At 33.8% G+C, this 12,778-nt stretch overlaps 2 protein-coding genes across 4 annotated transcripts in view; one reads left to right on the top strand and one right to left on the bottom strand.

Moving 5' to 3' along the window:
* 7B2 (Secretogranin_V domain-containing protein 7B2) overlaps positions 1–12,778 on the bottom strand; it is a 90,849-nt gene that overhangs the window by 31,122 nt on the left and 46,949 nt on the right. The gene's annotated exons all lie outside the window — the stretch shown is intronic.
* The window catches only part of LOC140443377 (cytochrome P450 4c3-like), a 30,773-nt gene that overhangs the window by 7,664 nt on the left and 10,331 nt on the right, over positions 1–12,778 (top strand). Inside the window, exons 2-5 of one of the 2 annotated variants that reach the window (XM_072534607.1) lie at positions 900–1,100; positions 5,106–5,291; positions 7,964–8,334; positions 8,396–8,464. In XM_072534607.1, coding sequence (XP_072390708.1) covers positions 900–1,100; positions 5,106–5,291; positions 7,964–8,334; positions 8,396–8,464 — 827 coding nt within the window. The remainder of the gene's footprint in view (positions 1–899; positions 1,101–5,105; positions 5,292–7,963; positions 8,335–8,395; positions 8,465–12,778) is intronic. The other variant, XM_072534608.1, reaches the window with a different exon arrangement.

The raw sequence follows: 12,778 nt of genomic DNA, 5'->3' as shown, positions 1-12,778 counted from the left end.
CCGAATTACAAGAGACAATCCTCCATACTGCAACCAGTGTCAAACCAACAATACAGTTAAACATATTTTAACCGAATGTCAAATTTTCCAGGAAACCAGAAGTAAACTCAACCTTCCCAGCGACATAGGCGACCTTCTTAGAGACAATAATCATCTACACAATATTATAAAGTTTTTAACGGTTGTAGGCATAAAAGATATTTAAATTAATATCTAGACTGTACTTATATTACATATATCAATCTTCTTTAATGTTCTTTAATGTTAGTACGTAATTAATATTAACCTTTCTTTGTTACAATATGTATTTTCCATTGTTGTCGTCTATAACTCCAGTGGTTCGGACGACATTAAATAAATTAATAAAAAAAAAAAAATTCCAAATTTATTTATTGTAAAGCTTTAGGCAGGGTTCTTTTTGCTTTGTTTAGCATGAATAAATATGATTAGTTAAACATTGTTTTATTTGTTACCAGCTAAATTTTCATGGTTTAATTCATAGTTTAAGACAAGACGAATTCACACTTGAGAGACTGAGCTAGGCGAAGCATAGACGATAAGCTCCCATTGTTGATTGAGGTATTATTTTATAATAGTATTTCAATTCTCTTTGGTAGTCTTAATTATACCAATATTATTATATGGAGGAGAAACAATGACAATGACTAAAAAAGATAAAAAGACTTAAGAATAGAGGAAAGAAAGAATATGAGAGATGAAAGATCATAAGATCATTTAAAGGATTGGTGATAATACGCATCCCTGTCTCACTCCACGCCTAATTTAAATTTAATCTGACAGCTGTTTATTAATGCGTACTCTATCTTATTTAATTTCAGTGCATTCATTAATTGTTCATGTTGTACGTTAACGCATGCTTTATTATAAATTTTTTTTAGAATACTTGGACATCATTTCAAGCGTTTTTAAAGAAAATGGAAACATAATAAAAATTTACAGAGGACCTTTAGCAACCGTGGTGTTAGTTGCAGATGAAGCTTTTCTAGAATATATTTTAAGTTCCAACAAACTTATTAATAAATCCAAAGAATATAAATACTTAGAGAATTGGTTGGGAACAGGACTACTAACTAGTGGAGGTAAGCCAATTTCAATTTGAACTATTATCAAATTTTCTACCTAATCAGATGTCATCATCATTCAATCTTCGCTTATCTACTGCTGGACATAGATCTCCCTCATAATTTTCCATCTATTTCGATCTTGTGCCTCTTGCATCCAATTCCTATGACAACGTTTTAGATCGTCAGTCCAACGTGTTGGTGGGCGACCTCTACTTCGGTAGGCATCATCTCTTGGTCTCCATTCCAGTATCCGCTTTGTCCATCTATTGTCTGTCATTCGAGCCACGTGACCTACCCAGTTCCAACACTAAAATGGAACTGGGCAGGTCACGAGAGAGAGTAGCAACACTAAAATGGAACTAATCAGATGTAAACATTCATTATTTGACGTAGGTCTTATATTAATTTGTTCCTTTCTCCTTTGCTGGATGTTACTTGAACTCAATTAACTACAGTAAAACTTTTGTTAACGGACACCTCTAGACAACGGAAACCTCTGCTGAACGGACAGTTTTTTTAGGTCACTCACATTTACATTTTATAACATTTTATATGTGGGTAAATAGGAAGACACCTGCGAACAACGAACTCTCTTCATAACGACTTCGGACAAAATTTGCCTTCAGTTTTTCTAAGAAATTGTTGTAATTTTACCTTCCAACAACGGACAGTCAGGAAAAGCGATTAAAAGATTAAAATTGGGGCTTCAGAAATACAACTAGTAAAAGTTTTACAGTGTTCGAGTTTTGGCCAAAAAGTTTCAAATAGGAAAAACTCAAGTTAGTGACATTTTAAAGAAAAAAGCCGATTTAAAAAAGTGGTGTATTGAAAGTGGAAATGTTCAGCATAAAAAGAGGATTAAAACTAAAGGTTTTGCCACCGATACTATGGTGTACGATTGATTTTGTAAAGTGAAGAGTAAGAACATTTCATTATCTAGACCGATAATAAAAGAAAGAGCTTTAGAGGCAGCGAAATAACTCAATTTGAATTTTAAAGCTTCCAATGGTTGGCTTGACAAGTTCTGCTTAAGACATAACATTAAATTTAGAGGAATTTCTGGAAAAGCTGCAAAAGTTAACTTTGACGACGTTTCAGATTGCAAAGAAAACTGCCAACCTTTGGTGATTAATAAAAGTAAAAATTCTCGTTGTTTTAAAAATTTTCTTGTTAATAAACTCCAAGTGGTACATCAACTGGTACTACAACAAAAAGGCCTAAATGACGAAAGATATTATGCCAGATTGGCTGTACAAATTTAACAGAAAAATGCAACGTCAAAAAGAAAAATTCTCTTCTTCCTAGACAACGCAACATCCCATCCGGATACTCAGTTATCTAACATATCGATAATATCTGTGGCACCTAATACTACAGCCAATTGTTAACCGTTAGACCAAGAAATAATTAAAAACTTTAAATCCTCGTATAGAAAATTTTTGATGAGAAAAATGTTATCATCTATAGAATGTTCTTTATCAACTGCTGAACTGAAGTCCATGATGATTGCTAACGCTTTAATTTGGATTGTGGCAGCATGGAGAGACGTTTCAACCAAAACAATTAAAACGTGTTTCATTAGGAGCGGGTTTTTAAAAAACCATAGTAGTGGATAAGAAATTGAGGAAAATCTGGAGCTATAAGACCTGGAAGACGATTTGCCATTGTCAACCTTTTGCGAAAGCCATGGAGGTGAAAATTTTTTGAACTACCTACATATTGATGAGGTCCTATTGATGGAAAATCCTGAAGTAAACTTAGCTAGATGTGTTCAATTGATTAAGCGATAACTCTATCCAACGGACAACCTTTACACAACGGACAATTATTCCCCCCGTTGGTGTACATTATGGAGAAGTAATGTATGTATTTTGGGGCATTTTGACATTATTGAAGCCAAGCGTCTATACTGGCGTTGTATTACTTTTTTTTCTGCAGTAAAATGAAGTACAAAATTGTACATAATGTATGTATTTTGGGGCAATTTAACTTTTTAAAATGTGAACTTTCTCTTTTCTTTGTGATTCTCCGGTCTTCAACATAATATCTTTTTATATTTTCTCTTAGAATATAATCGGAATTTCCCATTTAAATCTTTATTATACTTTAGGAATTATTTCAAAACTGAAGAGAGTTGCCTGCCTTATTGATAGTTGATGGAACAAGACCATGTTTACAATCGAGAAATCAAAAATTCGTTTGTCATGTATACATCAATGTCACCAAGTGCTCGGTCAAGAGTGACCAATGAGCACTCTTGGCGCGCATCGCCCCGCCTTCCTTCCTTTTCTAATTTCCTCATTAGTCTTTTGGTTTGGAATCTTGCAAAATATTATGTATAAATATTAATTGATTTCCAAACCAAAGGACAACACCAGTGGACACCTCAAAATCCCAGTGCCACACCCACCAATAAAGAAAACACGTCCTGAAGAAGCACAAGCCTAAAGCAGGACATCGGACACACCCAACACAGAAGATAATCACTCACACACAAAACCAACGCTACAATGAATCCAAATTAAAGGAGAGTCTACCTCGGTCTCTGCTAGAGCCCTAAACTCTAGGGAGCCGACTAGCGGGGCTCTGCTTCTACCTTAGACTCTGAGGCTTTGCCTTCGCCTCTTAAAAATGAGTTTTATTTTATCCTTCAAGAAAAGAGAGAATTCAACGTCCCAACTAGAATAAGGGATAAGTGCCTAGAGTGTTTCGCTCATTTAATTCACGAAGCCCCTAAGCAGAGCGTATAGCAGAGTGGATAAGTTCATAGGTCCACTCTAGCTACGATGACATGACGCCCAACAAATGGATTAAAATCCGAACCTACGACCTAGTTACTGATCCACAGAAGGCAACACTCCATTGACTTTAACATGGGCTGAAGTCAAGTGAACAGTGGGGAGAGCCACGGGAGTGTTAGAAAGCTATATTCTAACACTCCGCCATCGAGTTTTGCAGCAATCCTGATGCCCTCAGTGTACCAGGTCTCAGTGAGCCAGCCTTCTTCGACATTTTGAAGCCCCGGAAGCTAAGAAAATCCTGGAGTAGCCACAGTACCTGCCTGCCCTCCAGATATGTGGTCCGCGTCACCACGGAGCCCCAAGCAAACTCGCCTACGAGACCCCAGGATAAGCGGATGGAAGCCGGATAGCAGAGAAGAAGACGAACCCGCTGGGAGGAATGGTACACCGACCGTGGATGGAGCATGCCGCAGAGGGAGATGAAGTAACATCTGGCCCCCTCCAGGTTCAAGATAAGTGTTGTATGTGAGTTACGAACCTTTTGAATTTATTTTGAACACTTTTAAATTACTGTATTCATTATTCTATATATTTTTTTCGCATTTCTTAAACTTGTAATATTTTAAATTTTTCAATAAAATTTTCCACAGCCTCAGAGTCTCGAAAGGAGGGGGATGTCGCCAAGTGCTCGGTCAAAAGTGACCAATGAGCACTCTTGGCGCGCATCGCCCCGCCTTCCTTCCTTTTCCAATTTTTTCATTAGTCTTTTGGTTTGGAATCCTGTAAAATATTTTGTATAAATATTAATTAATTTCCAAACCAAAGGAGAGTCTACCTCGGTCTCTCCTAGAGCCCTAAACTCTAGGGAGCCGACTAGCGGGGCTCTGCTCTTACCTCAGACTCTGAGGCTTTTCCTTCGCCTCTTACAATTGAGTTTTATTTTATCCTTCAAGAAAAGAGACAATTCAACGTCCCAATTAGAATAAGGGATAAGTGCCTAGGGTGTTTCGCTCATTTAATTCACGAAGCCCCTAAGCAGAGCGTATAGCAGAGTGGATAAGTTCATAGAGAAACTAGAACGAGGCAGAATGGCAGCGGGCGGCGAAATTTGAAACGTTTATAAAAAATAAGTGTTTCGAAATTATAAAACTATAATCAATATTGCTTATTTGATTTTTTATGTACTTTAAAAACGTTTTCATACGGTAGGAAGTTTATCATTATATCAAATACTATAATATATAAATTTGACACTAATGAATGTTTTTGTTCGGTTTAGGTCAAAAATGGAAAACACGCAGAAAAATGCTAACACCAGCATTTCATTTTTCTATTTTAGAAAACTTTGTTGGTATTTTCGAAGAGTTAGGACAAGATTTTATCAAAAAGTTATCATGTAATGTTAATAAGCCATCATTTGATGTATACCCCTTAGTGAAGTTATTGACGTTAGATATTATATGTGGTAGGTCTTTTCACTAATTACATAAACTTACAACTAAATTTACAAAATAATTTTTGCACATACAAAATGAAAGAGGAGCACATTACAAACTATAAAAGGACTAATATGGTTCTGAAAATATTTTCTACGTGTTTTTCACTGAATATTTTGTACATAGGAATAAACAACATTTAATGATAATAAAACATTATTGAAGTCAAGCGTCTATACTGGCGTTGTATTACTTTTTTTTCTACAGTAAAATGAACTACAAAATTAAAAGAATATCTATCAATAAAAGATTCGATTCGGAACGATTGTCAAAATTTAATAAAATATATAAATGTCATCCGGTTAACAATAACATTAAAATCATCTGTTTAAATTTTTATAATAATTCTGGTCTTACAATAATTTCATATAAATACAATTATTATAATTTATTAAATTTGTTTAAAATATAAAAAATAAATAAATAATAAAATTACTTTATTTAATTTTAAATATAATATTAAAATTTTAAAAATTCATCATTACAAACAGCATTGCATCTCTCAAGATTTATCCTGGAGCAGACTTAGAGACGAACCACGTTCCATTCCTAGGAGTATTCGGAGTCAACCTCAAAAGAGAGCAGACAAGGAAGTCACAATTCAAACAATCTATGAATGTTAAAAGACCTTAATACGAAAATGGGGACTGCAATTAGAGACGAATTGAATGAAGAACAAACAGATTACAGAAATAGTTCAAAATGTAAAGGATAAACATTTAAAGGCAGATAAATGAATCAAGAAAAAATCATAAATGCCAAATAAGATCCCTAATATAATGGACGAAAGAAAAAAAGCCAAAAATGACCCAGACAGATATAAAACGATAAATATAACAATAAGAAGGAAAATCAGAGAAGCAAAAGAAAAGTAACGTTGAAATATGCGAAGTAATTGAGACTCCACAGTTAAAGTACAATAGTAACAATTGTACATAGAAACATTAAATAACTATAGTTGGAATAAGGTGAAGACAGATAGGAAATCTAACTGATTGCGATGGAAACATCATCTTGGACAAACAGAATAAAAGAAAAACGTGGAAAGAATACCTGAAGAAACTGTATGAAGACCAAAGAGATAACACCTTTAAGCTAGAAGAAGCGCTAAATGATGGACCAAGAATAATACAGCAGGTAGCTTATTTAGCAACAACACAGCTAAAGGATGTCAATGCAGCAGGCCTCGATAATATACAAGCAGAACTAGTCAAACTAATAGCTAACAAATTAATAGCAATAATCACTAAAATACTCAAAAATATATACAACTTTGGAGAAATACCAACAGAACGGCTGAAGTCTGAATTTATCGCACTTCCAAAAAAAACCAGGAGCCAAAAAAATGCCAAGAATATGGTACGATAAGCCTCATGAGTCATCTCCTAAAATTGTTCCTAAAAGTAATAGATAAGAAAATTTACAAACCGTTAAAAGCGTTTGATCGAGTACAACTTGCCAAAATTATGGAAATACTAAAAGAAGAAAGAATTAGTAACCAAGATCTGAAAATAATTAGAAACCCTTACTGGAATCAGACCGCAAAATGCATTCTACTAAACGTCTACCGGCTTAACACCATCAGATATGCAGATGACACCATAGTATTTGCGGACAACCTAGAAGACCTACAAGTCCTAATGAACAAAATCACGTATTACAGTTAACAATATGGACTATATTTAAACGTAAAGAAGACAAAGCTCATGATAATTCTAATAAAAATATTCTACGTCAACCAAACCCCAATAAAAAGAGTAACGCACTACAACTACCTCAGCACCATAATAAATGAAAATGGACCAACAACCATGAGAAAAGAGCACGCATTGGAAAAGCTAGATCGACCTTCAATCGGATGGAAGCCTTCTTCAAGAGCTACAACCTTTCTCTTGGTATAAAAGTAAGAATGATGCGATGCTATGTCTTCTCCGTCCGTTTTAAAAGGAAAAGTATTGGAAGCATTTATCTGAGATGTGGCTATATCGGAGAATACTTAAGATCCCGCTGTACCATTGAATTAATAAAATGCCCTTCTCGGTCCTTAGTAATAATTTGTTTGGCGTTTTAATACTAGCGGTTAAAAACCTAGCACGAACATGAACTGATCGAGTCACAAATGAGGAGGTCCTCACAAGAATGAAGAAGAATCAAAAAGTACTGACCACCATCAAATCTCGAAAGTTACAATAATTCGGACACATTATCTGAAATGAGCCCAGATATAATTATTCCCCATAGTAGAAGATCAAGAAGCCCTCGTAATGGTGATCGCCAATGTCGGATAACTCTGATATTGCACGTGAAGAAGAAGATGCCCTCCTACAAGCCATCATGCAAGGATGCAAGGAAAAATATTTGTAAAGCGAGGTCTATGAAGAAGAAGAACGGCCTGGTTAAAGAACCTCAGAACCTGGTTCAACACAAGATCTGTGCAGCTTTTCCAACATAGTGATCACCAGCAATCGTCACGGATAGGCACATCAAGAAGAAGAATACTTTCGATAATGGCATTACACCTTCTGTATCAGGAGTATAATTATTGGAGTTATGATACTACTAACTAGAATATTATATATTATAAATAACTATAAAATTTTTTATTTTAGAGTTTTATTAATATTGCAATGTAATCTTTCAGAAACTGCGATGGGCGTGAAAATAAATGCTCAAACTTACGAAAATTCGGCATATGTGCAATCTGTTAAAAATATTTGTTCATTAATTCACCAGAAAATGTTCTCTATTGCTGTAGCAATTAGCCACCATCTACATCCTTTGACCATCAATTACTACAAAGAGAAAATTGTCTTAAAGACACTTCATAATTACACTGATCAAGTAATTGCTAAAAGATGTGAGGATTCGCGGTGTGTTATTAAGAACAAGATAGATGAAAACGGAATAAAAAAGAAAATAGCGTTTTTAGATTTATTACTCAGCGCCAACTCCAATGACCGGTTTCTTTCAAGAAAGGATATAAGAGAAGAAGTTGATACTTTTATGTTCGAGGTAAGTGATAAATATTTAAAATATGCAAGACAATAATCAAATATTAATAAATAACTTTTAGGGCCATGATACCGTATCGTCAGCCATTTCGTTTACTCTTTACGCTTTAGCTAATAACTATCAAGTTCAGGTAAGAGAATAATATATATTTTTTTTGTATAACACTTGTGCGGTGTTTGTATACTGCTATCTGGTCATAAATGACCAATTATCAGTTATTTTCTGACCTAACTTAATAAATAGCAAATATTTAAATCAAAGGGCTTACCCTATGGATTACTCTTATTTTATCTATTATCAACTGATGCACTACAATTAACATGCAATAACCTCACAGCACTATACTGTGCTTTTACACTAATCTGTTATACATTTACACTAACTCAAATGGTATTGTCCTTGTTTGTGTCTTCTCTTTAGTTCAGTGTTGTCAAGAAGCTGGATTGCCTCGACATTTACATGACTATGCAGCCTGTGCTCGTAACTTGCTCTTGTTCTCTTGATTATTTTGATCACCATACCGAGGTCCTGGTGGAGGTTGCTGTTACGGATATACCAAGCAGCATCAACAATGTTTCTCAGTACTTTGTTTTGAAATCTCTAGATAATATGTAGATTACTAGCTTTGGTAAAGCCTCAGAGTTGGCACTCATATACCCATACTGGCCTCAGTACTTGCTTGTAATGAGTATGAATGGATAATGTTGAATTTTTTCCAATCAGCCAATACAATTTCTTATATAAAAAAAGAGGTTAGTCTTTGTATGTGGGTATATTTTATTTTATAAAAACCCTCAAAAGGGCAACATTACAAGCACGAACGTTTTCGGAACAACTGTTCCATCATCAGGTTAAAATGCCTAAAATAAGTATAAACCATTTAGTTACAACAAACGTGGTTTAAAATTTTGACTAAGGTTAAAAACAATAAAATGGTTATACTTACAGGTTAACATGCCTGAGCCACCAAAATATTTGGGTAAAAACCGTTTAAATTGAAAAATGTTACCGAAGAATGTACATGATGTTTATAATACTATATGATGTTTAATATTTTAATTAGATTTTACTTCAGGTAACATACTTAAGCATGGGTGTATGTTACCTGAAGTAAAATCTAATTAAAATATTAAACATCATATAGTATTATAAACATCATGTACATTCTTCGGTAACATTTTTCAATTTAAAGGGTTTTTACCCAAATATTTTGGTGGCTCAGGCATGTTAACCTGTAAGTATAACCATTTTATTGTTTTTAACCTTAGTCAAAATTTTAAACCACGTTTGTTGTAACTAAATGGTTTATACTTATTTTAGGCATTTTAACCTGATGATGGAACAGTTGTTCCGAAAACGTTCGTGCTTGTAATGTTGCCCTTTTGAGGGTTTTTATAAAATAAAATATACCCACATACAAAGACTAACCTCTTTTGTTATACGTGGTATACAGCCAGCTACAGGAATTATTTTCCTTGTGGATTTTTTTAATTTCTTATATCTAATATCAAGCTGCCCTCTTTTCTTTTTGACATGGACTTTCCAGCGCAGCTTCGCGTCTAGGGTGATGCCCAAGTATTTTGCTGATGTTGCATAAGGAACTTGGGTATCATTTATTCTCACTGGGAAATTTTCTATTTTTTTTTATTTGTAAAGTTAATGTGTGCAGATTTAGTCTTATTTAATTTTATTCGCCATTTTCTGGTCCAGTTATGTATTTTATTTACTGATAGTTGCAACTTATGAGTCGCTTCTTCACTAGAGTTTCCTATCGCTAGTATGGCTGTATCATCTGCGAAGGTGGCAATGGTGTTTTTTCTAGCTCTGGAATGTCACACGTATACAATAGATACAAAACCGAACCTAAGACACTCACTTGTGGCATGCCAGCTTTGATCTCCCTTAAGTCGGTGTACACTTCTTCTTGTTTTACTCTGAAATATTTATTCGTAATGTATGATTCTAAGATTTCTGAATACTGTTTAGGCATGAACGTTCTTAGTTTATAGTTTAAACTCTTATGCCAGACTTTATCAAACGCCTATGCTACGTCCAAGAAGATTGTAGAGCAGACTTATTTTTCTTCTAATATTTTTTCTATTATATTCTTTATTCTGTGAACTTGATCTATAGTGGAATGTTGATTTCTGAAACCAAATTGATGATTTGGTATAAGATTTTTTCTATCTATTATTGGTTTTAATCTTTTCAATAGAAGTTTTTCAAATAATTTTGACATCACCGGAAGGAGTGATATTGGTCGATAGGAGGTTTACCTAGTTTGGCGATCATCATGACTTCGGCTACTTTTTAGAGTCTGTGAACATACCTCAATCTAAAAGCAGCATTTATTAGGTGTGTCAGCTTAACTATGGCTTTTCTTGGTAGATTTTTTAATAGTTCTCCTGTTATAAGATCATATCCTGGAGCTTTCTTAGAATTTATATTCTCTTTTATCTCTGTTTATACTTCTCTAAATGATGTCAACGTTATTCTTTCTTCAGTTTGGAATGGTTCTTCCTATCTCAGTTCTTTACCATCATTGTCGTTGGGTTAGAACGTGCTTTCTAAATGATCTGCAAATCGTTCTGCTTTTTTTTTGTTACTTCTAGCCCAACTGCCGTTTTCCAACTTGATAGGAGGAGAATGAATAATTGGTCTCTTCATTCTTTTTGTTGCCTTCCATAACTAATAAGAGAATAGAGAATAATTGAATGATGTAGAATGAAAAATTACGAATTTTAGTAGTATTACTACACACCGTGCGAAAAATTTTCGCTATATTATTGTATAATGTATATATATATATATATATATATATATATATATATATATATATATATATATATATATATATATATATATATATATATATATATATATATATATATATATATATATATATATATATATATATATATATATATATATATATATATATATATATATATATATATATATATATATATATATATATATATATATATGTCGTTGATTACGATTAAGGAAATATTTAATGTACCCCTGAGATTAAAAACAATGCTATCTGTCTATCTCTAGCCCATTATCTATTCATATTATAAATATAGTTTCTTTCAATTATCTCTATATTCTATTTATATTTTGTACATTGAACATGAGGTTTACTTAAAATTATAGTAAGGTACATCACTTTTGCGGTTGATGACTTTTGGTTTTTTGCAGTATATTTACTACGTCACAGAAAGACTGGTAGAAAATGTATTCGAAACCAGGAAAAAATATAAGAAACTAAAAAGCATTAATAATTGGGAAGAAGCAAATCGGTGCTCTAACAAACGAAAACACCATAATTACAGACCGAAATAAAATAATACAACTCATGACTAAATTCTACAGCAAACTATGAAAAGCCTCTGAAACACTTACATAATCAACCAGCAACCAAGAATATCCAAGAAGTACAAGAAGTTCTTCCGGAAAATGTGGAATCGACAATTACAAAAATAAAAAGCGGTAAAGCAGCTAAAATAGATGGCATTACAGTTGGGCTGCTTAAATATGCTGGCAGAAAAACCTGGAAATTCTTAGTAGGTATATTTACGGAATGGCTAAAATCAAGATGCATAGCAGCCCACTGGATACACAAAACATAATTCTCATACATAGGAAAGGTAGCAAAGAAGATATAAAAAAACTACAGACCTATAAGTCTACTAATAATCATATACAAAATATTCACAAAGATCATCAACAGCAGATTAACAAATGCATTAGATGCTGCTCAGCCAAGAAAGAAAGCTAGCTTGAGAAGTGGATTTAGAATCCTGGAGTATATCCATATGCTTCGAGAACTAATGAGTAGAGCTAAAGAATATGAAATACCGCTAGCCTAACCTTCATAGATTTCGAGTAGGCTTTCAATTCTATATATCCCAAGGCAGTAATAGAAGTGTTGATCAACCAAGGCATTAATAAACCGTACAAATAAACTTGAGCAAATATATACAGATAGGCATAAGCTAAGGCAAAAGTTTATGAAATCAATCCAGAATTTTTCACTATCAGAGGCATCCGACCAGGAGACGCAATATCCCCAAAGACCTTCATTGCAACCCTAGAAAATATATTCAGCAAATGAACTGGTAGACCAAAGGCCTATCCATTGATGGAGAATACCTCAGCTATCTAAGATTTGCAGATGAAGTCATTCTGATCGCTAATAATGGCTTGGGCATCTTTTGGTAAAAATGCAGTTATTTTCAAATCCACGATTCCGCTCCAGCTACGAAACTTGGACACTAAAGATAAGGTCGATGAAGCGGTGCATACTGGGCAGAACAAAGAGATATCGCAAAAGAATAGAATGGATTAGACAAAAAATCGAGGTCGCTAAAATAATCCACAGATTTGTGGTATTCAAGAGGCGTCATGAGACCAAGAAGACATCCAAACTTAAGATGAC

This window comes from Diabrotica undecimpunctata, chromosome 6 (assembly GCF_040954645.1).
Source record: "Diabrotica undecimpunctata isolate CICGRU chromosome 6, icDiaUnde3, whole genome shotgun sequence".
NCBI classification, from domain to species: Eukaryota; Metazoa; Arthropoda; class Insecta; order Coleoptera; family Chrysomelidae; genus Diabrotica; species Diabrotica undecimpunctata.
The sequence above is the reverse complement of the archived record's forward strand: the minus strand, read 5'-3'. Positions and strand labels throughout refer to the sequence as shown.